This window comes from Neofelis nebulosa, chromosome 7 (assembly GCF_028018385.1).
Source record: "Neofelis nebulosa isolate mNeoNeb1 chromosome 7, mNeoNeb1.pri, whole genome shotgun sequence".
In the NCBI taxonomy this organism is placed as follows: Eukaryota; Metazoa; Chordata; class Mammalia; order Carnivora; family Felidae; genus Neofelis; species Neofelis nebulosa.
The window spans coordinates 22,266,102-22,293,312 of NC_080788.1; the positions used below are offsets into that span (position 1 = coordinate 22,266,102).

Below are 27,211 nucleotides of genomic sequence, written 5' to 3' on the forward strand. Positions count from 1 at the left end.
ATGCCCCTGCCCTCACTCTGACCCTAACCTCCCGCAAGTGACAGGAAGCCTCGTGTGTCAGATCCCATGGGACAGACTGTGAACCCACTCTCATCCTCTATTCTCCCTGCTGTTGTCCTCTTGCATAGGTGGCCACCTCTGGCATATATAGGTTAAGAAAAATCACGTTGAAGGGGCGCCTGGGTGGCTCAGTTGAGTGGTCTTGATTTCAGTTCAGGTCATGATCTCTTGGTGGTGAGATCGAGCCCGGAGTTGGGCTTTGAACTGGGCGTGGAGCCTTGCTTAAGATTCTCTCTCTCTGCCTCTCCCCTGCTTGCTCTTGTGTGCACACACACGCTTTCTCTCTCTCTCTCTCTCTCAAAAAAAAAAAAAAAAAAAGAAAGAAAGAAATAAGAAAGAGAAAGAAAAAAATCCTGTTGATTTCATTCAGATAGAAAGTGTCATGATCAGGGCACCTGGGTGGCTCAGTTGGTTGTCTGACTTCGGCTCAGGTCACGATCTCATGGTTTGTGAGTTTGAGCCTCATACTGGGCTCCGTGCTGACAGCTCAGAGCCTGAAGCCTGCTTCAAATTCTGTGTCTCCCAGTCTCTGTCCCTCCCCCACTTGCACTCTGTCTCTCTCCAAAATAAATAAACATTAAAAAAAAGTGTCATGATCATTTTGAAAAGGAGGGAAATTCTTTCTCTTACCAGATGAAACAGTGGTAACTGGTTTACACCTCATCTGATTTAAAAAATACTGGTGTTAATGGATGCCTGATAGAGTCTTCTTTCTCTGGGCCATAAAGCTTTTCTTAGATATTATTTTGCCAGGAACACAGGGGTGAGCAAATAACTGGACCAACCAATGCTTTACAAACATGTTAATTTTATTGATTAGGGCATCAAAGCTTCTCTCTGTGTCAAGTAATGGAGAAGCCGTGTCACACGGATTACAGAGCTATTTTTACTTGAAATAATCTTTCATAAAAGAAAGAAATGAAATACAGTTCTTCTATAAAAAGTGCAGTAGTCATTACTGGAAGTTTTCCAAAATGAAAGCAAGATTTACTACATATTGCAAAAATTGGTTTAGTGCTTTAATACTTAATAAAGTAACAACCCGACCACCAAAGACAGCTCTTATAAGGGGTTCCTTCTCCAAGAATGGACCAGATGGAAAAGAATATTTGCATTGAATTAGAATGAACACTCCCAGGGAGGAAAGGGCTCTGGATAACTTGGTCAAAGTAATGGGGATTTATGACCCATTTTTGCCTTCATGTCTTCTTTTGTCCACAGTAATCAACTAAGTGCAGGAAACAAAGCAACACGTTTCATCCCCATGTGGGTCAAATGAATCAAAACAGGGAAAAAGGGAAAGAAACAGGGGGACAACATTCACTGACTCCATAGGCCAAATGCATGTTTGAAGGAACAAAGCAAAAACTCTTCAACAACCCTTGGTTAAAACAAGACCAACTTATCAAAGATGATGGTGAACAGGCTTCAAGATCTGCAGATGAGGCCATGAGCAGATTCAGGTCAGCCTCCCTGCGCCTCTAATAGCTCCTTTGCTGATGTGACAGAGGGCTCAGGCTTCCCTCCTGTGTTGCATGGTGACTGGCTCTGTCAGAGGTGGAGTTTGCCATGTACACTGAGGCTCCAGGCCATGGCTGATTTCCAACCATGATCATGGTTGTTTTACTAGTTTTGGTCATAAATTAGTGGGAACAAGCTACCCCACTCCCGCCTGCCAAATTGTAATTCCAAATCAGGTGTTTGGATTCCATTCCATGCAAGCGGGAAGAATGTGTGGGAAGAAGGCAGACCACAGGGTACCTGCCACGGAGGAAGGTTTGAGTGGACCAAGGGGGCAGGGTCTGGGAAAGCCCATGTTCTCTCTGAGTACTGGCACCAATGCGCCCCCAGCTTCTTAGGGCAGCAATGAAAGGGAAACTGTTTATTTGGCAATTTAAGCAACGGGCACACACATGTGGGCCCACTTACTGTGTGCTGGGCAGATGCGGAGGGAGTGTTATGAGGGCAACCTCACATCACCCGCCCCCCCATGAGGGACCCTAAGATATGGCACCCAGAAAAATGACAGCACAAATCATGGAAGAGGCTTAAAGAGAAGGACAAAGCCTTTTAACCAGGCTATAGTAGGACAAAAGTCCTGTAAGAAGCTTGTAACAGTATTTTGCCGACAACTCTTAGAGGAAAACACATTTGGGCCAAAGGACCTGGAAGTAAACACCAAGGTTAGGTAGTTGTGAAAATCATCCTGAAGGGGTGAGGAGTTCAGAGGAGGAACTGTCCCTCCCCTGCTGGCAGGTGAGGTCACCTAACTGCATTTGAGGGCCTCCTGCTCTGGGGGGCCAGGGCCAAGGAGGTGTGTGTTTGGCTCTGCAGGGTCAAGGCTCTGTCCCTCTAGCACATACCAACCAAAGATGGAGGGGGAGACTCGGAGGGGTCTTGGCTCTCTGCCCTGGCTGCTTCCAACTTTGTCGATCCAGTTACCCATGCCTGCCACCACTATTGTGTGTGACAAGCTCCTCTTCCTCTCCAGGCCTGCTTTTGGTGCATGAGAAGGGGACGCCCTTCCCTGAGCTGGGTCATTTGCTGCCACCTGAGTTTGTTATAGGAAGGAAGGCCTGCCTCTCTGGAGACACTGTGGAGGAACAGTGTCCGAAGGACTAATTATAAGGGATTCTCTAGGATGTCTCCATAATAACATCATGGAGGCCCACCACCGTGTGCCTGACCATGAAGCTGCCCTGTAGGAACCACCCCCCAGCCCCAACCCGCCTTGCAACTTGTTCTAGAGAGCTTTCTGTAAATAGTTGAGTCTCATATCTGTGAGAGAGGGCCACCAGGCAGGCCTTCACAGACACATGGAGAAATCTGCCACAGTCAGGATGATTTGCTCACTGTCAATCTGGCATCATGGACCACAGGCTGGAGAAGTAGCCAGGATGCTTTATCAGCTAAAATTTTCCCCACTTAAGGAAAACAGTGGAATATGGATTTGAAAGGTTGAAACTAGCATTATTAGGCCTCTTAATAGCTATCAGAAGACTAATTTTGTTTCTTTTCTTCAACAAATATTTATCCAGTGACTAATATGGGTCAGGCACTGTTGTAGGCACCAGGAATACAGCAGTGAGCAAAACATATAAAAATTCCTGCCCACGTGGAGCTTACATTCTGTGGGGTTTGGAGGAAGGACATAAAATGAATGAGTGAATAATTCACATGTGCAGCACTCAGATGGCAGTAAATGCACAAAAAATGCACAGGGAGATACGAGGGTGGGATGTATTGTCATTTTAAATAAATAAATAAATAAATCAGGGAAGGCCTCCTTGAAAGTGACAGTGGAGCAAAGACTGGCAGGTAGTGAAGGGTGAGCCATGTGGTTTGGGGGAGAACATTCCAGGTGTAAGGAGGAATAACATGTGCAAAGACCCTGAGGCAGGCCCATGCTGCAGGGGCAGAGCAGCTAATAACAGAGGAGGAGGTCACAGAAGTACCAGAATGGGAGTGGTCTTTGTAAGGACTTGACTTCTTCATTTAAAGTCATCCTCCACTGTTTATAGATACTGTCAAATAGCTGGTTTTACTAACTTGTCCTTATTAAATTAACAGGTTGCTTTGGTCTTGAGCAGATTCAACCTATCTTCTTAAACCAACTGGTATACTTCACCTTGTAAAGAACTGATTATATATATGTGTGTATACACATACACACGCAAATACACAGATACATGTACACACATGTATGTATTAAGATGCTCTCTTGGGTGAATGAATAAAAATGCATTAGCAATGGGCATCATTTTGTACATACATAATTGGGGCCGGCGGGACTCTTTTTTTTTTTTTTTTTGCAAGAGTCAAACAATAAAAATGCAAATTTCAACTAATCACTTTGCAGAATGGATAGAAGCAGTAACATTACTTGGATTGTTTGGTGAGAGTAGCTTCTGTGTGGTCCCTGGGGTTAAGTGTTAAGTCAGCCCAGTTGAGTAGAGCATATTCATACCGCGGAGCCTGCACATACCAGTTATTTCTGAGGGTCCATGCAGGGCATCTCCCTCTGTCTTCTGTACTGGGGGTGGAATGATGAGAAAGGACTGGTTTTGGGGAATGTTGCTGACTGCATAACTGCTTACAGGTCATTTCATACATTGCTTGGAGCAAAAGTGAGAGTCTTCCAAAGCATTTGTTGTACCCTGGAAGTGCTCCTTGCTGTCCGGAGGGACTTCCTTGGGGTGAGTGGGGGGTGGTCATTATCATTCATGTCCCGCAGGTCTCTCTAGGATCCACTGTCCTGGACCCCACCCTGGGACCCCACCCCGTGTCAACAGGCAACACTGTCAGGGACACGCTCTGTGCCCACAAGAATTGGGCACTGCAGAGTGGGTGTGGAGAACGGGGGTGGTTGTAGATGGAAAGGATGACACTGTGAAGCCCATCTCTGCCCTGAAGAGCCACATCAGAATGGGGGGAGTGCAAGTAGAAAAGAGTTTATAGTCGGGACTGAATGGGGAGGTGGTGCCCAGGGGTCTCCAGAGAGCCACCACTTTAAGGCTTTTTGGAAGGGGGTGCCTTCTCCCTGGTGCCAGGAACGCCAGCCACCTCTGGGCCTTTCCATGGTGTGTCTGCCTTCAGGAAACAGCAGAACCAGACTAGCCAGAGCAGAGGCCGCCTCAGCAGGCCCTGGGCGATGCCACAGCAGTTGAGGTCCGACAAGGCAGGGCTCGCTTAGCCATGGAAACACATTTTCTTATTTATTAGAAGCATTGAAAGAAAGGAAAAGAAAAAACACTGGAGGAGCTTATTTTGTAAAGTCCACACCATGATGAGGAAAAAGGAATCATGTCATAAAGAAAGAAATCCCAAACGTGCAGCAGATGCCTTCAGCTTTTACTCCAGGTCTCGTAAGTAAACACGGAAGACTCACATAGAATGGAACTTAATGCATACATGGGTTTGGCAAAGCCTGTTTTTCTCTTGAACAAATTTCCCACCACTGATAAGTACAGCCCTTTTACTTTTCTTAACTAATGTGAAATATATTTTGATAGGTTAGGTTTATTTTTGCAAAGTAGAGTGGTTTGCAAAACAAGCTTGTGGATGCTAAGGGAGGGGTGAGAACCAAGTGCACTGGGGGTGGGGGTGTGAGTAGAGAAACCTTTTATCTGGAGTCACCAAATTCCTGATGGTAAGCTACTAGAATTGATAAATCATTTTGGAAAATATTAAATTTGTAAAGTAACATCCAAACTTTTCAGAGCTCCACTCCAGCCACTGGGTGGTGACAGGTAAGAAAAAGTTCACAGTAACTTAGTGAATATAAACTATTCATTTAAGAGGAAAGGTGCAGTACCAAAATCCATGGACAGAAAAAAAAAAATCAAGCTTCCAATAAAGAAAGAAAACACATTTACATATTCCCACTTTCAGAGAGGATATGAACAAATAGCAAAAAGCACTTAAACTCAAGAGCCTGCAGTACAGAGCCCCTTCCCACCTATGGTAACCCTTCTACGGGGACAACCCTGTGACAATATAAGGGTGCAAAATATTGCTCTGTGGCATATTCTGGAAATAATATAAAAATAATTTCTATGGTACAGTTTGAACTTGGCTTGTAAAATTTCAATGTAACATAGCATAAAATCTACAAACAGAATACACGTAAAAACACCTTCCTTTAACAATATATTATTTGAAAAAAAAATCATATACCCGGGTCTCGTGTGTGCGGGAAATGTGAAGTAAATTACTGAATTAACTTCCACTGGGGTTTAGAAGTATCTAGGATCCTTCTGGAAATTTGCTGTCACTTAGAGACATCTGACCTTCCCGGAAAGGGAATTCTGGCTATATCAGACAAGGTCACTCACAGGCAGGGTCTGCAATGTACCCCGAGCCCAGGGTGTGTACCCCAGTGAGGTTCTCAGGTTTTCTAGAATTGGGACTCTCTTCCTTTTCTCCAGTGCCTATGATCCATTTAACCTTTCCCTGATTCACAAGAGGTCCCCAAGTCACAGAAGGATCTGAGAGGACCTCTTGGCCCACATGTAAACAATACAGCAGTTTCTGATAGTTACTATTCAGCCTGATAAACTAATTTGGTTTGAGAGAACTTTGGCTAAGGACCTGATCTGGAGAGCTCTTTTGAACAACATGGAGTGTTCCTGGTACACTGGACTAGCACATTTGATGTAACAGTAGGTTCTCTCACGATTTCAATACTGTTTAGAGGAAGGGATCCAGATCCCTCACAAAAGGAAACAGCTATTTGTAAACCATGTGGACAAGCACTCACAGATGCGCTGGCAGGCCCAGCCACCTTATGACCAGGCTAAGTTGGGGGCCTTCCACATGGCTGGAGAAGCCACCCAGAGCTAGATCTCAGGCTCTTATTCATGGCACATCTGTCAGATGGGGTGGGGAAGAGGAGACTTTGAAATTCAAGGAGATAGAATAAGTCACCATTTTTAAATAATACCTATGGATTGCACTGCCTAGTTTTGAAGGTTTTCCTCTGGTATTGCAATGGACTGTGTTTATTTTTCTCAGTTTGCCTTTTTTTTTTTTTTTTAACCATGGCATGAGAAAGATAAAATATTTGCATAGCCAGTTTTGGCAATTTCTGGTTGGCTGCTTTAACATTAAAAAATTAAAACACGAATATAATTTTACTTTATGCCTTCTTGACTAGTGCACATGAGTTTGGTTTCTAAATGCACAATTAAGCATTTTCAAGGCTGGCTCTCAACCTTCTAAAGTGAGGGGCTAGTGCCATGGCCAGTGTCTATATGTGATGCAATACTTCCTGTGACCTCAACTTTGGGTGGCAAAGCAACTTTGCCTAGCAGGGCACAAAGAATCAGTCCAAAAAGCTGCCACAAACCCTCGTGATGAGAGATATTTAAAAAATTACTTTTTTTTTTCTGAGTAACAAAAGAAACCCCAGTAATATGAGGGACATGGATGTTAGTAATTACCACACATTGAAAGTATTGTTCGGCATGAAAAGTAAAACTTCCAAAAAATTTCTTAAAGATTCTATTTAATAAATAATTTTAAGGAACCACTTATGCAAAACTTAGATAAATTACTGAAAACCCCACGTGCTGTGGAATAATTAAAAACAAAAAGGAATTACAGGAGATACTCAAATTAGTTTACTATAATTCTTCAAACAAGTAAAAAAAATCCCCTCCTTTTTAAAATTTTATTATTATTATTATTATTATTATTATTATTTTTTGCTGCTCTTTATGTCAGAGGGAAAAGCATCCTTTCTGGAGAAGGAGAAGCTGGCTCCAATGAAGAGATGGTCTACCTCCTGCATTTTCTGAGGAAACACCCATAGCAAAGCTGGGCGCTATCTCCTCTCTTTCTTAGGGTTATTAGAAGCTATTCTAAGGCTCTCGAAGGTTTTAAAGTATTCTTTTGCTAGTGAGGATTTTACCCATCTTATCTGGATTTCTTGGAAACAAGATCTCTCTTTAGTGAGGCAGATTTAACTCCTCAGTGTCCTTGGCCAAGAATGGTATTCTCCAGAGGTAATCTTGGAAGGAAGAGGCTGCATATTGCTGCTCAAAACAGGGTAGCTAAGGACACATATTTTATTTTTTTCCTCAAGAAATGTAGGAGGCACCAAAAAAGGGACCACTCAGGGATGGGAATGCCCCTCACCGTGTCATGGAGCCACAGGCAGGGTTACCCCTACCCTGCAGAGGGGACCCCAATGGGAGTAGCGCCCCTTTACCTGGCTGAACCCAGACAGATGCAGGTGGAGGTGGGGATGGGCTTCCTTCCTGACTTCCCTCAGCCCTTTCCCTTTGGAAAGAGGCACAGGCCAGGTTTCAAAGCAGCCTCGTTGCGGGGGGGGGGGGGGGGGCTTTTACATAGTGACCAAAGGGACAATCCCTTGCCTCTCTCCTGGGGCACCAATGATCACTTCCTAGGGGTGCTCTGGAGATAGTTCGCTGTGGAAGTGTCTTCAAAGAAGAAATGTGAGCAGACTGTCATCTTTGCTCATACATGGGCAATTCCAAATAGTGGTTTCAGAACCCTTGCTTTTTGGACCCAAGGTGTCTTTGGAAATCTCCTGTCACCTCAGCTGCCCGGCACCGGGGGCCATCACTACCCCTCACCCCGCCCTGCGAGGTAGGTTGTTCGGTGCCCATCCCAGGACGCCTGCGGCTTTGATGGCAGTGTGAATGTTGCTCGGGCCAGGGGTGGGAAGGGGGGTGAGTGGGAGGAGCTTTTGCTTATGAGATGGAGGTGCGTATTCCTAAAGGGCCACCGTGACCACCAGAACTTATCAGCGGGGCGGCACAGTGTCTCCTGTCCTCCGAGGACTCGGGAGGGGAAGCAGGTGTGAGCCCGCAGCACAGTCGCCACCCCAGTCCCGGGCTGCGGGTTTGCTTCTTGACCCTGGGTGGTACCGACCGCACACGTGTGACCGCTACATGGAGGAGGTCAGTCGCTGGGGTGGGGGGCGGGGGTGGGAGAAGAAAAAAAGCAAAAAAAAAAAAAATGTAAAACACTCCCTTCTAAAAACAAAGGGCTGCAAATTTCTTTATTTCTCTTATTGAGGAACAAAAATACTCTTGCAATGGCTATTGAGTTTCCACAGGTACGAGGCAGATGCTAGCTAGCACACCCACTTCCAACAGTATGACTTGTTTCCTATCCGTCTACTACCTGAGTGGCGTCAGTGTAGGTTCAGGCACCATTAGGAACGTTTGACCAAACACGTACACAGCACTGACAGAGGAGTCGCCGGCCTTCCGGTTGACCAGGGCATGTAAAAAAGACACCGACAGAATGGAAAAGAAATCCTTTATGGTAAAAGCTGGCGGAGCGCGCGCCGCACTCAGGGCCGGGCCCCGCGCGCCTCGCGCCGCCGCCGCAGCTCCTCGCGGTAGCAGTAGGAGCAGTAGTGCTCGGTCTCGGCGCGCCCGTAGAACGCGCAGTTTTCGCGCTGGCAGCGCCGCTGAGCCAGCCCCGGGCCGCCGCGGCCGCACTCACCGTTCGAGCGGACGGCCGGCGCGTCGGCGTCGGCGAACTCCAGGCCGTCGCGCGCGGCGCCGAAGCCGTTGGTGTAGGTCTGCGACTTGTGCTCGGCGGTGCCGGCCGCCCCCGCCACGCCGGGCAGGGCGCCGGGCACGGCGCGCGCCAGCGACTCGACCGTGTTGACGGTGCGCAGGGCGGCGGCGCGCGCCGGGCTGTAACTCTGGGACGACAGCGAGCGGTTCTGCTGCGGGTACGTGGCGCACGGCCTCAGCGCGCCCACGGTCGGCGCGCACGCCTCGTCCCGCGCGCCCGCCGACTGCACGTGGATGACGCTCTGGCGCGCCGGCGCCGGCGGGCTGCGGCCAGGGAGCGGTCCGCTGGCGCCAGCGCGTCGCGCGCCGCCACCGCCGCCGCCCGGGCCCGGGGAGGCCGCGCCGCCCGCCGCCGCCCGCGCCGCCCGCGTGCCCGCCGCCGGCCCGGGACTCGGGCGCTCCTTGAGCTTGAGCACCAGCTGCGTGGGCGGCCCGGCCGGCGGGCCTGGCGAGGCGCGCTCGGAGCCCGGCGCGCCCTCGGTCTCAGGCCTGCGCGGCGGCCGCTTCGCCGTGGAGGCGGCGGCGGCGGCGGCGGCGGCGTCGCGGCGCCGCTGCTCCTGCTCGGCACTGAAGCGCTCCTGCGCGCTGGTCAGGTAGTAGCCTATCATCTCTTCGTGGAACTGGTGCCGGTGGCTGGTGAGCAGCAGGCCGGCGAAGATGAACTTGCGCTCGCCCTGCATGGCGGCGCGCAGGATGTTGAGGCTCAGCTTCACGTCCGTGCTGTACTTCCAGGCGTCGCCCCGCTGCCCGCCGCCCTTCTCGGCCGGCGACGCCCCGGCCGCCTTGTCCGTGGGCGACGGCGTGGTCTTTTCCGACGGAGACGTGCTCGCTGACGCACCCGATTCCTCCTTGCTGCCTTTGCGTGACTTGGTCTTCTTCTCCTTGCTGCGCTCGGGGGCGTCGCCGTTCTTGCCGTTGGCGGAGTTAGCGCGGCCCATCTTGCCATGCACGAGACCTCCCAGGCCACCCATGTTTTTCTTCAGCTTGATGCCCAGCGTCTTGCTGAAGCTGCCCAGCTTGTTGGCCACGGAGTCCGCGCGGGTCTTGTCCTTTTCCTTGCGTTGCTTCTCTTTCTCTTTGTCTTTGCCATTCTTGCCATTATTGCTGTTGGAATTGCTGCACACCGAGTCGCGGTCCGAGTCCAGGGAGTCGGCCAGGGACTGCACGTCCTCCCCCACAGAGGCTGTTGGGGATTCCGGCTGTGCCAGAGGGGCCTGTGGGGGGAGAGGAAGGTCGAGAAAGGAAGAAGGTTAGAGATGAGCCATCTCACATGGGTTCGACAAAGGTAGACCATCCCAGCCCACAGGCTGCTGTGTTGGGATCTCACTGTCCCATCCAGGATGCCTTTTTGATGAGCTCAGGTTGCTGGTAGCCTGGAACTCCGAGGCAGGGATTTTGGGCAAGGTGCAGATGCCCACAGCCCCGGGGCCTCTGCACATTTTAGAATCACCATGCCCAGACTCTGCCCTTCTAGCCCTGAGGAGGCTGGTCTACGACCAGACCCAGGTCCTGGCCGGCCTCTGTAGACTTAGAGGCCTTCTGGTAAGGATGACACTTCACCTGCGCCTGTAGGTGTCTCTCCTACAAAGGTGTCTTACCTGTTTACTACAGTCAGGGGACAGACACTTTGTCCTTACCTTAGAACAAATATCCCCTTAGCAGTTCAGGTCATGACCAATCTCTTTACTCTAGGGGTTCCTTTCTCGGATTGGCAATGTGGTGTGCTAAACTGAGGATTCTGAAACGGGACCTGGGCTTAGCAGGAAAAACGTTAGCGTTCCCAGAAAAGGTCTCGGGTGTGAGGAGGGGGCATCTCTGTGAACACCTTGGATAAGGCCCACTGTCAGGAAGGCAAGGCAGGTATGGACACCTGGTCCAGGACTATGGGGTAGGTGGGGAGCCTGAGAAAGGAGATGAATGCATGCAGAGGACCTTGTGGGAGATTCCTCCTTGTGTGAGGAGAGAGAATTCTGACAGCATCATTGGGTGAAGACCAGGGATCTCACACTAGCAGCTGAGTGGCAGGAACTGGTGCCCACCTCTGAATGGGCTTTTCCTGTCCTTCAGGAGAGGAGCCTTGGAGAAGGCCCCATTGTTCCCTCATTTCAGTTTTGTCCCCTCCCTTCCCAAGCAGGTCCAAGACACCTCCTGCAATCAGATCACCCAGAAGAATCAGGAACCAGCCCTCCCCACTTTATATTCTGAAATTCCTTCCTGTTCCCACTCTTTCCTGGGTCTGGAAGGAGCTAGAGGTCTCAACAGGATTTGTCAGTGACACAAAAGGGCAGAAGCTCAGGGGTTTGGCCCAGGAAAGGGAGGTGTGCTTGGTGCTGGGAGTGCCCACTGTTTGGCACCCAGTGAGCAAGGAACAGTGTCTCAAATGCCCTGAGGCTGGAAGTATTCTTGCCAGGCCCTGCATCTGACACGGGGGCCACCATGGCTTGGCAGGGAGCCCTGCTCATTGCCTTGCAGAGCTGTGTCCTGGCCCAAGAGCCTCCTGATTTCTAGATCTACAGCTGCTGCCTTCACACCGTATGTGTGTGCTGGGAAAGAACACCTGCAGCAACATTGGTAGAATCCAGGCAGTTGACCGGTCATTGTAGAGGTTAAGAGTCAGGACTCTGGAGCCAGACTGCCACCAGCTGTCCCTTGTGTCCTCAGTAAAATGCGATATCAGTACCTGCCTCCAGAAGACCTATGAAGATGGCATACAGGTAAAGGCTGATGTATGAAAACATCCTGAACAGTGCCTGGCCTGTCCTGGCTACTGACTCTGTGTCAGGCACCACCTTACTTCTTTCCTCATGTCACTCCTTAAATACTGTAGTTTATGAGCTCCACTTCATAGCCAAGTATACTGATGTCTGAGGAGGACCAATTTGTAAGCTCTCTCTCTTTTTTATAAATCCCTTTCTTGGAGGGCTCACTACTGAGGTAACAAAAACATCAATCAGAGTGAATCGTGCTTAGCATGTGGAAGGGGGGACAGAGCAGACCCTCCCTGGGGGGTCTTCTTTTCCCACCGCCTCCTGGAGGACAGAAGGAGGGGGCGCTGAGGAATTGCGCGCTCTCGGTTGCCTGGCTTTTCCAAGGACCCACACAGTTTATAATTAATTCCGCTCCGCCGCAGCACATCGTGTTCCGATGTCGGCAGAGATAGTTTTGTGTTGCGACTTGCCTACGTTTGTTTTCTGAGTGGGTGTGTTTATTCCTTTGCTTCTGGAGAAAATAAAAAGACAAAAAAAACAAACAAACAAACCAAAACTCGAAACCACAACTCGCATACAAAACCAAACATCCTCTAACCGAGGTGCGCGCCTACGTATAGGCACGCAGGCACGCGTGCACACACGCATCAGGTAAACCCGAAACACTTCTCGCTGGGCCGGGCGCGGCCGGGGGTGGGAGACCGGGAGGGAGTAGGTGAGCCCTGCCCCCTCCAGGTTTGTAGGGTGGGCCCTCCCGCCCGCGCCGGCGGCCAGTGAGAGGCCAGGACCCAGACAGCTGGTGAGGTCCGGGCGCACGCCAGGCTCACCCGGGTCTCCGAGGGGATCCGGATCCACGTCACGTTCATGTAGCTGTGCAGAAGGTTCAGCTTGGCTTCTAGCGACAGGATCAGGCTGGCGAAAGAAGAACACAGAGTGAAACGCGTCCCAGCCGGCCCGCGCTCGCCCGCACGCACCCCGCCCGCAGGCACGCCAGCTGTCCCAGGAGGAGCAAGGGCGGCCCGGCCCACGCCGGGAAACCGGCGACAGCCGGCCCTTTAGGGCGTTGGGGGAGGGGCACAGGGTAGGGGCTCACTGGGCCAGCCGGGCGTTATCGTTGTCGTCTTTGCCCCACTCCCAGTCCTTCCCGGGGTCCACTGCAAAGTGCAGAGGCAGCAGCTTGTGCTCCGAATCCGTCAGAGGGATCACGGCTGGAACAGAAGAGAGAGACGCGGTGCCAGGTGGCCCCCGGGCGGGCCGAGAGGCTCCAGGCCCCAGCAACCCCCAGGAAGCCAGGAAAGGGAGTTCCAAGACCAGGTGTCTCCTTAATTAAGGAAACCGAATGGAGACTCACAGTGCCATCTGTGCCAGCAGGAGCGTTAAGACCACAGGTGTCAAAATCACTAGTGATAGTTTAAAATACTTCGTGTTTATTGTGGACCTTGAAGAGCAGTTGGAGACCTCACCTGGACTCTGCTGACTATTGGGGTCTGTCAGAAGGCAGGTACCCCAGTTGGGCAGCAGACGATAAAACCTATTACTGCTTCTGTTATTTCTGAGGAGGGACCCAAGCAAATTAAGTAAGGTTGTTGGTTACCTCTCAGTGTGCAAATTAGACAAGTAAGGTCTGCTTGCCAATCTGTTCCTTTGTGAACTCATTCAATTAAATCTGTCAGTTCAAGGAATGGATGGGGGGCGGGGAACCCAAGGATCTTGTGGCTCCTGGCCAGGGGGAGCTCACAGGTAACAATCTCATGTCAGGTGGTGGTGAGTACCCTGAAGAGTAAACAGCAGACTGAGGGGAGCTAAGGCAAGCCTTTCTAGGGCAAGCCTTTCTGAGGAAATAAGGTAGGTGTAGGCGTGTAGGCAGAAACTGCACCGAGGAGAGACTCGCCCTCACCGAGGGATCCATTCATCACAAACACTCCCGAGTGAAACGCCCAGCTGGGGGAAGTCTTGGCCCATCTCAGGCTGGGGCGGAGTGGGGGTGTTCACAGGTTTGCCTGGATCTGCTAGAAGCTTCTGAGCTGCTGTGGGACCCAGTGCCCAGTGAGAACAGCTTGCTCCTCCCCTGGGTTTACCCTACCTCTGCCTCCTTGCTGCTCTGCCCCCGCCCCCGTACTGGTCATGAGCCTGGTGTCATTTCCCATGATTCAAGGCAAGGGTGCCACGGCAAGAACAAAAAGACAAATAAGTAAATAAAATCTATGATTGAATACCATTAATAGTTGACTTTCTAATAAAAAATTGCAAACATTGACTCACTGCTGCCCTCCAGTGTTGCTAAAGAGAAAACGTGAGCACAAATGATCCTCCACCCCCAGATAAAGCAAACACAGCTTTGCTGGGGGACCGGGGTGGAGGGGTGACGGCGTTCTGTTTAAAGTGGCTAGAGACTGGAAGTATTGTGTTCTGGTTTGGTTGGTCAAGGACAGCTTGGTGTGCCCCAGCTACAGGCCACCGGGTTCTGCCTTGACATGGCCGTGACACACAGGGTGCTCCTCCCAGGGCTCAGCTGCAGGGCAGTCACACTCAGGGAGGGCTGCAGTGCCCGTCCCATGGTTCCATGACTCAACACGAAAGCAGAGATGGAGTTGGCCTAGCTTCCCATCCACTGGGCTGGGGTGGGGGTGGTAGTGGATCCCTCTGTAGACACTCGCTAGGGTACTGCACCTCCCTAGAGTGCTTGGTAAAGGCACTGATTCCAGGCCCCCATGCAGATAGCCAAACCAGTGTCCAGTAAAGAGACCCAAGGACTATATTTTAAGTAAGCATCCTCTGTGGTTCTTAAAATCATACAAATATGGAAAATGTTGTTCCAGAACAATAATCTGTTTGAAGTAGTTACTGTGGATAGGACTTGGGCAATTTGGGACTGGCTGTCCACTCCTTTCTCAGGGGAGAAGTGCAGTTGGGAGATGTCTGCCCAGCCATGGCTACAATTCCCAGCCCCCAGCACTTAGGAGGGAATAGGTGCTGAGTTGCACCCATGGCATGAGAGCAGAAACACTATGGGAAGTGCTGGGCAATGTGGTTAGGTGTGGGCGGTGTTCTCTCCACACCCCCACACCCTCATCCTCCTGTATGCTGAAACTTGGTGCTACAAGATGGCTGGGTGAGCTCCTGACTCCCCACTTGCCAATCAGGAACACCTATTTTAGACTTTGTTTGCAGGAGAACCACACTTCTCTCCCTATGATTTTGGTTTATGTCAGATAAAACAGCTAAAGATCCACATGCCCCTCAGCCTCTACTCCCTATCACTTTCCTACCAGGGCTCCTGGAAATTTGTACCCTTAATGGCTGGACTGGAACTGACGCTATGCGCTGCCCCCTGCTGGGCAGATGGTTGGACTCACCTGAAGGTGCTAGAGCCTGATCACCTAGCAGGGTCTTGGCAGCCTCTCAGCATGAATCTTAGTGGGGTGAGGTACTTGGAAAGGTACTAAGGACATGCCTGCTTGCAAGAAAAGGCACCTTCTTTGCCAGACCTAACAAAAGGCATATTCTCTGCAGAGGGTACAGCTTTGGCCTGTGTGTGAGGGCCAGGGCTGCAGGGACCGAGAGCCCAACCCATAGCTGCACAAGCCAGGAGGACCTTGAGAACAGGCCCTCCCCACAAGCATTAGCTGCTTTAGATGCATCTGCCTCCCACTTTATACATTCACTTTTCCCAATTGGAAATGGGGCCTCACCCAGGGAGATAGATATGTAGTGATGTGGCAGCTTGCCCTCTGGTGGCAATGTCAGGAACAGCAAATGCTTTTCAAAATAAGCCCACAAACTTTTTTTTTTGAAAAGCATGTCCTATCTTTTAACCTGGAAACACACAGACAGCATCTCAAAACAGCCTTGACATATTTTTAGTACTTATTTTCCAAAATGAATTCATACTTCTGGTTTCTGTTTCTGGGACAGCATGGTGCTATCATTACAACAACAATAACAAGCCAGACAAACTGCAGATTCACAACTTTCCTTTAATCCATCAGAGAGCAGAAGTCACAGGGAAACCAGCTAACTCCAAACCTAAGGACAGATGGGTACATACAAAGAGAAACAGACATGACTTTCATTGAGGCAGACTCAGCTGGACTACAGTAAGAAGAATTCAGCTAAAATAATTAACAAATTGGTTAAGGAAGAATGTAGCCTAGTGAAAGAATATTTAGAAGCCTGGGGGCTACAGATTATAAGGGAAATTAAAATGTACTTGTAAACCCCTCTCCATAGGACCCAACCTGGTGCTCACAAAAACACTGGCAAGAATTCTGAGAAAGCGTCCTTCGCAGACCTTTCTCTCCTATCTATATTACAGAATAAAAGCTTAAATTGTGAGGGCAGAACACTGTTGGCCTTAGGGACTGGGGTCTTTCCTTAGTAAAGCTTGGGGTGGGAGGAGGAAATAAGAAAAAAAAACCCTCTTGTTCCCTAGGGGAGGGGCAGGAACATGTACTGAGCCCAGAAGTACATCTGGGGGAGGTTATCCCCCTTCTAAGATCCAGGGACACAGTGCCTGCCTAAGGCAGAAGCTTAATTAGAATAACAAAAACATCACACTTCCTGGTCCCACTTTCACACCCAGGCTAACAAGCTGTAAGTAATAGTAGTTTAATGCTAGAAGAGGGACAAGAGTTGAGAAGAGAAAGGGTGTAGCAGACAGTGAGAAAAGTCTTCTGGCAAAACAAAAGATATCACTAGTAAAATTTGAAGGCTGAGTACATTAAGGGTAACCAGAGCAGCAATGAAACCAAAACCTACCTCAAGTCCTGACTAGACTGATCCAAACCCCATACTAAAGACCTAGCAAAAGGAAAGGCATACTTAGTTCCAAGAATCAAAATGATACACCTCAGTCTTTATTATCCTACTCAATATGTCTTTCACCAAACTGCTAGTGTAAGAAAAGATAAGAACTCCCCCCCCACCAACATTTAATAAGATCAAGCATTTCATAGAATAAGACTCAGATATGACACAGGTGTTGAAACTGTGACATGGAATTTAGAATAATTGATTAATAAGCTGAATACTCTAATAAAAAAGGTGGATATAATTAGTGGTTAATTTCTTTCCAGCAGAGAGAAGAAATGGATAAGAAAGTATCAAATGGAAATGCTGGAAATGACAAAAACACAGTAAGAGAGATGAAGAAAGACTTTGAGGGGCTGATCACTACACTTTACAAAACTGAGAAAAGAATCTGTGAACATCAAGATAGGTCAATAGAAATTACCCAAATTGAAACACAGAGAGAAAAAAAGAGTTGGGTGGGGGGAGATGCAGAACAGAATATCCAAGAGCTGGGGGGGCAATACCAAACACCATAAGATCTGTAAAAGTGAAATCTCAGAAGGAAAAGAGAGTATAAGACAAGGGATATTTAAAGAAATAATGGCTGACAAACGTTTCTACTTTGAATGGCAAATACTACCACAGATCCAAAAAACTAAAAACAAAAACAAAAACAAAAAAAGAGCAGGAAACTAGCACCACTAACACCAAAAATATCCCTATACTTAGCATATTTAAACTGCTGAAAACCAAAGACAAAATCTTAAAGGCAGCAACAGAAAAAAGACATGTTACATACAGAGAAACAAAGATAAGAAATACAGCAGACTTTTCATGCTAAAACAGGTAAGTCAGAAGACAATGGAGTGACATCTTTAAAATGCTGAAAAAAACAAACTACTAATCCATAATTCTATGCCCAGAAAAAAATATCTCTGAACATGGAGACATATTTTCTCAAACAAAAAGGGAAAAATATTAATTGCCTACAGAACTGCACTAGAAAAAATATATGTATATATGTTGGACTAGGAAATATTAAAGGAAATTAGAAATTCTTTAAGGGGAAGGAATATGCTACCAGTAGAAACTTGGATTTACATAATGAAATGAAAAATGATAAAAACAGAATAAATAAATATGAAAATAAAACTATTTTTTCTTCCTTCAATTGCTCTAAGAAACTAAGGTGAACAGAACAGCAGTGTATTATGTGTTTATAGCATATGTAAAAGTAAAATGCTTGATAATAATGGCAAAGAATGGGAGGAAGGGATTGAGAATAAACTGTCATAAAGTTTACACAACACATGAAGTAGAATATTACTTGAAAATAGAATCTAATTGGGGCGCCTGGGTGGCTCAGTCGGTTAAGCGGCCGACTTCGGCTCAGGTCATGATCTCGTGGTCCGTGAGTTCGAGCCCGCGTCGGGCTCTGTGCTGACAGCTCAGAGCCTGGAGCCTGTTTCGGATTCTGTGTCTCCCTCTCTCTGACCCTCCCTCGTTCATGCTTTGTCTCTCTCTGTCTCAAAAATAAAAACGTTAAAAAAAAATTAAAAAAAAAAAAGAAAATAGAATCTAATTAATTAAAGACGTTTATTGTAAACTCTGTAAATCAGGAAAATAAATAACAATGAAAAACAGGGGCATAATAACTCAATAGTGGAGATAAAATGGAGCCATTAAGAAACTAATTTAACCCAAAACTCACTTATCCAACCATATGGTTAATACCATTAAATATAAATGGTCAAAAATACCAATTAAAAGACAAAGTTGTCAGAATGCATAGAAAAAGCAATACTCAATTCTACTGACTGCAAGAAATTAATTTTAAACATAAAAACACAGATAGGCCAAAAGATATTCACTAATTATAAAAATCTAGAGTGGCTACGCTAATGTTAGAGGAAGTGGACTCCAGAACCAGGACCGTCACCAAAGATATAGAGAAACATTACACAATGATATAGGGGTCAATTGTCTAAGAAAACATCACAATCCTACATATGTGCATGCTCCTAATGACATGCTTTCAGAGTACTAAAAGCAAATACTAACAAAAATGAAAGGAGAAACAGGTCCATTATGGATCTTGGAGACTTCATCATTTTTCTCTTTGTAATTGACAGAACAAGTAGACAGAATGTCAGCAAGGATGCAGAACACCTGAACATCATTAGAGAACTTAAAAAAATTGACATTTATAGAATGCAACAAGAGCAGAACACATTATTTTCAAGGGAACATGAAATATTCACCAAGATATAACACATTCTTAGCCAACCTTAGCAAATTTAAAAGTATAGAAATCATTAAAAGTTTTTCTCAGACCGTCACTAAATGAAAGTGTTAAACCTATAACAGAAAATATTTGGAAAATCCCCAACTATTTGGAAATTAAAAAGCATGCTTCCAAATAATCCATCGGTCAAAGAGGAAGTCTGAAGGGAAATTGAAAAATAGTTTGAACACAATGAAATGGAAATACAACATACCAAAATTTGTGTGATGTAGCTAATCAGTGCTTAGGGGAAAATTTATGGCATTAAAATGCTTATTTTGGATAAGAAGAAAAGGTATATAATCTAAATTTCTGGTTTAAGAAACTAAAAAAAAATAGCAAATTAAACTCAGGTGGGAGGAGGGAAACAATAAAGATTAGAGCAGAAATTGATGAAACTAAAAACAGAAAAATAGTAGACAAATCAGTGAAATCAAAAGCTGGCTCTTGGAAAAGATACATAAAAAACCAACAGATTATCCAAATCCATATTTTAAGAAGTTAGGATAAATGGTAGACTAGGCTTTTAAATGTTCTTAAGCTGTTAATATGCTGGCTAGTCAATACATGTTCATATTCTAAGACATTTTAGAACACTGAACTTTTCATTGTTAGATGATTGTAGATTTAAATGCAGTTGTAAGAAATTATGCATAAAGATCCTATCTATCCATCTCCCAGGTGCTCCCTAATGCTAACATCTTGCATAACTGGAGTACAATATCACAGTCAGGATATAGACCTTGGTACACTCCACTGAGTGTATTAAGTTTAGATGAGTTTTCCATGCAGTCATCTCTGTCTCTGTCTCTCTCTCTCTCTCTCTCTCTCTCTCTCTCTCTCTCTCTGTGTGTGTGTGTGTGTGTGTGTGTGTGTGTGTGTGTGTATTTGGTTCTATGCAATTTTATTACATGTGTAGATTTAGGTAATCCCTCCAATCAAGTACAGAATAGGTGCATCACTACAAGGGTCCCTTGTGCTATTCTTTTATAAACACACTCACTTCCTTTCAATACTTCATTCCTGTCCCTAATCCCTGTCCACCACTGTGGATGGATGATTGTATATGTCAACTTGACTGGACTAAGGGATGCCCAGATATGGAATAAAACATATTTAGGTTATTTCTAGAGGAGATTAGCATTTGAGTTGGTAGAATGAGAAAAGAGGATCATCCTCACCAATGTGAACAGGCATCATCCAATCCATTCAGGACTCAGACCAAAAAGGCAGAGAAAGGAAGAATTTGCTCTCTTTTCTTGAGCTGGGATATACAGCTCCTCCTGCCCTCTGGCATTGGTGTTATCACTCCTTGGGCCTTCAGACTTGTATGGGAATTTATACCATTGTCCCTTACTTCTTTGGCCTTGGACTCAGACTGAATCATACCACTGGCTTTCCTGGTTCTCCAGCTTGCAGATGGCAGGAAGATGGTGAGACTTCTTGGCCTCCAGAATTGTGTGAGCCAATTCCTAAAATAAACCCCTCATATATATATATATATATATATATATATATACACACACACACACACACACACACATGCACACACACATCCTACTTGTTCTCTTTCTCTGAAGATCCACAACCACTAATCTGATCTCCATCTGTATAGTTTGGACATTTCAAGGATGCTATGTAACAGGACTCATATAGTATGTGATCTTTTGGGATTGACTTTTTTCATTCAGCATAATTTCTTTGAGATTCACCCAAGTAACTGCATGTATCATTTTTATTCCTTTGTACTGCTGATCAGGATTCCACAGGATGTATGTACCATAGTTTGTTAATCCAGGAAAGACATTGGGTTGTTTCCAGTTTTGGGCTATTACAAATAAAGCTACTACAAACCTTCATGTATACAGTTTTGTGTGGACACAAATTTTTACTTCTTTGGGATAAATACCTAGGAGTATAATTTCTGGGTTATATGGTAAGTGATGTTTAGTCTCATAATAAAATGCCAAACTGTTTTTCCAGAGTTTTACATTTCTACAAATAAAGCAAGAGAGATGTGGTTGTTCTACATCCAGCATTTGGTATTATCACTTTTACAAATTTTAGTCATTTTGATAGGTGTGTAGTGATATCTTATTGTGGTTGCAATGCTGAACATCTTTCAATGTTGTTATTTGACACCTGTGTATCCTTTCTGATGAAATGTCTGTTCATGACTTTTTCCCATTTTTTAATTTGGATTTTTTAACTATTGTTTTTTAACTGTTCATTGCATATTTTAGATACAAATCTTTTGTTGAAAGGTAGTTTTAAAATATTATCCCCCAATCTATAGCTTGTCTTTTCATTTTCTTAACAGTTGTTGTTTCGTTTATTTTTTTTTATTTTTATTTTTTTGCAGAACAGAGGTCCAATTAATCAATTTTTATTTATTTATTTTTTTTGGATTATGCTTTTGTGTCAAAGAGCTCTTTGCCTAGCTCTGGGCCCCCATATTTTCTTTGAAAAATTTTATAGTTGTGCATTTTACATTTATTCTGTGATTCATTTTGAGCTAACGTTTATATTATTAAGATTTAGGTTCACATTCATATTTTTGCCTATGGATGTTAAATTGCTTTATCACCATTTGTGGAAAAGACTCTCTATTCTCCATTGAATAGATTTTGTTCCTTTGTCAGAGGACACAGGACTTCAGTTCATGCCACAGCCCTATTGGGTGGGTCAAGAGAGGGAGCAGGACTGGGGATGACCTCTGTCCCACTTTCACTAAACGTCAGAGTTTTGTGAAAGTCAAAAGATAGTGCATGGGAGATGAGGTTTGGGAAAATGCAAAATGGAAAGCAAAGTGTGATAAATCTTCCATCTAAGAGGTATCTTGCTAGAGGACTCTCAGAAATGTCTTGGGAGAGGTAGAAATTTTTGAGGGCCATGGGGAGGTGCAGCAGTCACCACTGGCTGCCCATCCTTTGTTCCCACTAGCAGACCCCACCTCCTGGGACTGTCATGAAGGGTCAGGATGGCACTAAGGCATTCATGGTTGACTCATTTTCTATGACTTCTGAGACAAAGCCTAGAACAGAATCTGCTCAATGAGATGTAAGAGGAAATCAATTGGAAGATTCCTGGTTAAAAGCAACACAAAGGAGGGCCAGGGTCTTTTCTGATCTCTCCATGTTTTGTGTGAGGATATGATGCTTGGAGCTACAATAGTCATCTGACCAATGAGGGACAACTATGGGACAAAAGGCAACAGGCCAAGGAGAGTGGAGAGACAAAAAGGGCCTAGGTCTTTGACGAATGTCAGGTTCCAAATCAACCAAATGCTGGTCATCAGATTTCTCATGACATGAGAGTATAAACCTCTTTATTCTTTGTGTGAGATAGGACACCATGGTGGTTGTGTGAAAGCCATGCTTGACAGTGGAAAACCAGGAGGTGTGAGGTTGCTTCTGAACCATCTCTGTAGGAGCCCAGGTCTGCTGGTGAGGCTCTGCTATGCTTGGACCCATGCCTGAGACCCAGCAGCCACTGGGTCCTGCCCCTGGGCAGGAAGAAATCCAACCCTAGGTGTACACCCATTTAACTGTCCTGGTTACAAGTGCCTGGAATGGAGTGCCATCATATAGGCATTCTTGAAGAACATCCCTGCAGCTCAGGCCCACAGGGTTGCACATGAGAAAGCTGGAGCCCACCCACAGCCTGCTCCCTGACCTCGGGTCAGATCTTGCTTCTGGGAATCTGTGGCATCCATGGCAAGCTTTCATGCCATCAACCATGTAAATGGCAGTCCTGCCCTTTGCTCTGCTGGACTGCCACTGGGATGACCCCTCTTTCCCTGGAGTGGAATTGTGAGGATTAGCTATGTTCCAAATATCTACTAGGCCCTGGTTTAACTAGAGTTTGCAGAAAAAATTTTTAAGAATCCACCATCCATTATAATGGGGCCCAGGGTCCCCACGTACAGGCATTTGGCTGTTGAGGGGGCAGGGAGCTCACATATACTTAGTCAACTACTAATGGATCTGAATGCAACATCTGTTGGTCAAGAAGGTGATGCTGATGAACTGAACCAGAAATGTCCAGCTTGGACAGACTGAACCCAGAAGTTCTGTTGTTTGAATGGACCCTTGGGATCCATATACAAGAGAGGCCCTCCCCTTCTCTTCTCCACTTAGTGATGCCCTTTCATCCTCAGGCTTTTAGAGCACATGTCAGTTCCTTCTCAGCTCTGGAAACCTGGGCCTCCCCTGTGGCACTGAGGAGGCTTCTCGCCAGGGCCAGGGCCAGCCAGGGCACATCTCTGCTTAGGGTGGGCTCTGCTGGGCTTGCCATGTGGGTTTGCTCTGCAAAACACCACCTCCTCTGGGCGGCACCTTCATCTTTCCCCTCCAAGTTGCCGAATCCCTGGGGTCTTCCTGGTCCCAGGGTTCTTCCCCTTGTGGCCACATAGGCTCTGCAGGTAGGTGCTGCCTGATCTTTGCATCCCCTGCTTACTGTTTGCACAGTCAATCCTCACCCAGATGTGTTGAGTGATAGTTTATGCTGACTGACTGAACTGCCCTGGAGTAATCAAACCCTTCATTTATTGGTCATAACACTAGTCAGGAAGGATATCAGGACACAGAGAAGGAAGTTCTGAAGGGAAGTGTTAATGCACAGCTTGCATACCAGGAGCGGCCATGGCCAGGCCTTCATGCAGACACTGCCCTTGCTCAGAGCACCTGGTTCCAGCTGGCATCTGCTTAGTAGCCATGTGTGATGAGAGAGGGAACCTCTTTGCCCCGGCATTGGGTCCAGGCTATGGGAAGAGACAGGCCTGATGGTGAGGGATGGTAGAAGAAACTGGGAGGGGATCCCTAGGCCATACCTTTCCTCTTGGCCTTCTTCTGGGGACCAAGACCACCGGGAGATGGCAGGAGCACACTTTGGTCTCTCACCAGTGAGCAGGCATTTTCCTTTCTACCCTCTGTAAAAGTTCGAGTAGGCATTTTATTTTTCCTTTTATTCTTAAAAAAAAAAATTCAAACAGAGGTTGAAGAAGTCCCAGGTAGGAGTCAGGATACCTAGTTCAAGTCCCACCTATGCCCCTGGTTGTCCAGGTGACCTATATGAGTCCCTCCTGTGTAGGGCACAGCCAGGGTTGGGCCGGCTGACCTTCTTCCCAGCTCCAACATGCCCTCCTTCTGGATGTGGTGGTTCTGTGGGGAATGGGAAGATTAGGGGTGCACAGGGCACCTTCCTCTCCACTGTTTATTTCTCATCAGCTCTGGTTCTGGGTTGGAAGCCAAAGTAAGATGTCATTGGATCTGACTGGTCCTCAGTGGAAGCAGAAGTCCTTCACAAGCTTTGTAATGCCTCTCCATCCAGGTACCAAGCTGGCCTGCTGTAGTGGGTGGGTGGGTGGGTGGGTGGATGTGTGTGTGTGTGTGTGTGTGTGTGTGTGTGTGTGTGTGTGTGTCAGGGGGAGATGTGAGGTCACAGCTGGGTTCCATCTTCCATGTATGTGGCCTGGGAGGAAAGACACTCCATAAACATATGGGACACTGCTGATGGGTCAAGGTCTCAGGTGGGAGTCAATAGGACTGTTCTTTGCTCCCAATAAACTCTGAAGATATGCTTAAAATTTTTTTAACCATGTTTTATGGTATTTTCTGATTTGTGTTTAGACTCACCCATTCATTTACTTGGGCTTGAAGACTGGTATTCTCATTCTGTCTGTATTCCTTTCCTTGGGCTGCTATAACAAAGCAACAACAGACTGCACGGCTTAAACAGCAGAAATGTGTTTTCTCACAGTTCTGGAGGCTGGAATTCCAAGGTCGAGGAATCAGCAGGGATGGTTCCTTCTGAGGCCTCTCACCTTGGTTTGTGAATGGCTGTCTCCTCCCTGGGTCTTCCTGTGGTTCCCCTCTGTGTGTGTCTGTGTCCTAATCTCTTATAAGGACACCACTCAGGTGGATTAGGGTCCACCCACATGACCTCACTTTACCCCTTGAAAGGCCTTGTCTCCAAATACAGTCACATCCTTGAGATACAGGGGTTAGGAAGTCAACATATGAATTCAGCCCTTAACAATGAATGCTGTTGCCTCTCCCTTCATGACACATTGAGATATCTCAACTCAGAGAAAAGTCTCCTCACCAGTTCACTGAGGAAATGCAGGATTTGGGCTGATACTTTCCTGCTATTTACCAGTTTCCAAAGTTATGTGTGGCACCAAGTAGAGGTGATGAGTGAGTCTTTTGCCAAGTATCATTATGAATTTGTGGACTAAACAATCCTTGTTATATTTCTACTCATTCCAGTTATGATCTTTACTGTCCCTCTTGTCCTGTGGGAGCCTTGTCTATTCAGCCCAGGAGTCCTTCTAACACCATGCTAGTTGTTTCTGAGGATGTCTTAGTTTCTTCCAGGACAAGATGCTCTGGGATCTTTGTGGATACTTCCTACCTCGATCTGCCCATGCTCTCACACACAGGTGTTTGGGGGGCAAACAGGACGTGTGTGTGTGTGTGTGTGTGTGTGTGTGTGTGTGTGTGTGTGTTGATGCTGGGACGGTGGCAGTGGCTTGTCCTGCATGGAAGGTGAGGAGGCTGCAGGGTGGGATGGGGGCATGGTCATTTAGGACATTGCTGAAGTGCCCAACTTGTCCCATGGGGCCTGCCAGATTCCAGATGGTTGGGTGTGTGAGTAAACAAACACCCTTCCTGTCTAAGCCATGCTGAGCTGGGTTTTGGTTACCTGCAGCTGAAGGGATTCTAATAGGCACCAGGGGATCTCATGAATGGAGAGAGAGGCATGGCAGGAAAGGGACAGGGAGGAAAAAGATGGTTTTCCCGCTAAATCTTCTCTCCCTCAGCTGCCCATCCTTGTGGGCAAGGATGCTCACTGGGGTGGTGACTTAGCATCAGTAAAATCTTCCTGTTTCAGCAAAGGTGCCCTCTGGAGACAGAGTCCAGTGCATCCTGAAAGCACAGAGCTACAGAGACTTTCTTTAAGGTTGGAGTGAAAAGCCCAGTGCCTGGCTAAGTTCTGATTTCAGAAGAGTTCAGAAGGCTGTGGGTCCAGAGCTGTGGTCCTGTCTGGGAGAGTCCCGGCACAGGCCCAGGGCTTGAGGACAGAAAACCTTTGAGCACGAAACTACCAGGTGGCATTCAGATGTGGGAGGCACACCGTCATCTAGTCAGCTGCCTGGCACCGGGTCTGGCTTCCAACAGGACCCCCAATATCTCCCTGTCATGTGGGGGCCCTGGCCACTGCCAGGACTGCATGGAGCATGTGCCATCCTTTACCTGTGGCAGCCCCTGAACCATAAGACTCAAAGGCATTGACAGGTGCTATAAGACAGCCTGCTTATCTCCCTGCCCTTAAAGAGAATAGGTTTTCTGTTAAGGAGCGTCCACTGACAGCCTCATGCACCATGGCTTTTTAGGGGATTGAGAGCCCAACAGTCAACACTGGTTTATTTCCAGACAAGGGACCAGTTGGTAAAGAATTCATTTCTATCCTTTTGCCTTTCCCCAGATACAAGGTACTCATCACTGCTGAAAGAAAGAGGACAATCCAGATGGAACTGCCTAAAACATCATGCCACCCCCTGGATGTGAAGCTGGCTTACTGAACCCCCACCAACCACCTCGCCCCCTCCTTCCTCCACTGTACTCTCTTCTCAGGCTTCTATGCAGCCAGAAACCTGCAGGCATGGTGTTCAGCTTGGGTTAGCAAGAGGCCAGCACAAGTCCTCGGGGATGGTTTTCCTCCCAAATGAAAAGACAAACTTTCAGGAAGAGAAGGTATTTGGATGTGATGCCTGGAGCTGCAGTACCCATCATATGACCATGAGACTGAAACCACATGATAGTAATGGTGGATGGGGGTGCCTGCGTGGCTCAGTCAGTTAAGTATCTGACTTTGATCTCACAGTTTGTGACTTCGAGTCCCGCATTGGGCTCTCTGCTGTTAGTGCAGAGCAGAGAAAGCCCACTTTGGATCCTCTGTCTCCCTCTCTCTCTGCCTCTTCCCCCCACTTTCTCTCTCTCTCAAAAATAAATAAACATTAAAAAAATAATGGTGGAGCAGGGAAAGGCTGGGAGCCTGAATCCCTGAGAACATTTAGAGCTGCTGTGCCAGTCCTGGACCACCCACCTCAGGAAGGACCCCCTGTTAGAGAAGCAGCAGCAGCCCTTTCTCCTCTGAGCCCCTTACAGCCCAATGCTATGCAGGACACATCTTCCTTTGGGGGCTTATAGTATGGCTTTCTATGGCTGCTTCCATTTTCCTTGGCATTATAAGGGCCGAGAAGAGAGGCTGAGTCTGTTCCTCAGATGGGCTCCTGACCTCCTCTCAGC

At 47.1% G+C, this 27,211-nt stretch overlaps 1 protein-coding gene and 1 long non-coding RNA gene across 3 annotated transcripts in view; one reads left to right on the forward strand and one right to left on the reverse strand.

Annotated features, from left to right (window-relative positions):
• Window positions 1–848: 848 nt before the first annotated feature.
• OTUD7A (OTU deubiquitinase 7A) overlaps window positions 849–27,211 on the reverse strand; it is a 391,197-nt gene continuing 364,834 nt past the window's right edge. For both annotated transcript variants that reach the window (XM_058736847.1, XM_058736845.1), the window contains 3 exons: window positions 12,918–13,032; window positions 12,652–12,736; window positions 849–10,330 (listed from right to left, as the gene is read on the reverse strand). In XM_058736847.1, coding sequence (XP_058592830.1) covers window positions 8,885–10,330; window positions 12,652–12,736; window positions 12,918–13,032 — 1,646 coding nt within the window. In that variant the 3' untranslated portion in view covers window positions 849–8,884. The remainder of the gene's footprint in view (window positions 10,331–12,651; window positions 12,737–12,917; window positions 13,033–27,211) is intronic.
• Window positions 8,373–26,931, forward strand: LOC131516170 (uncharacterized). The gene is made up of 2 exons (XR_009263923.1): window positions 8,373–8,486; window positions 26,388–26,931. It is a non-coding gene; the product is annotated as an uncharacterized LOC131516170 (long non-coding RNA).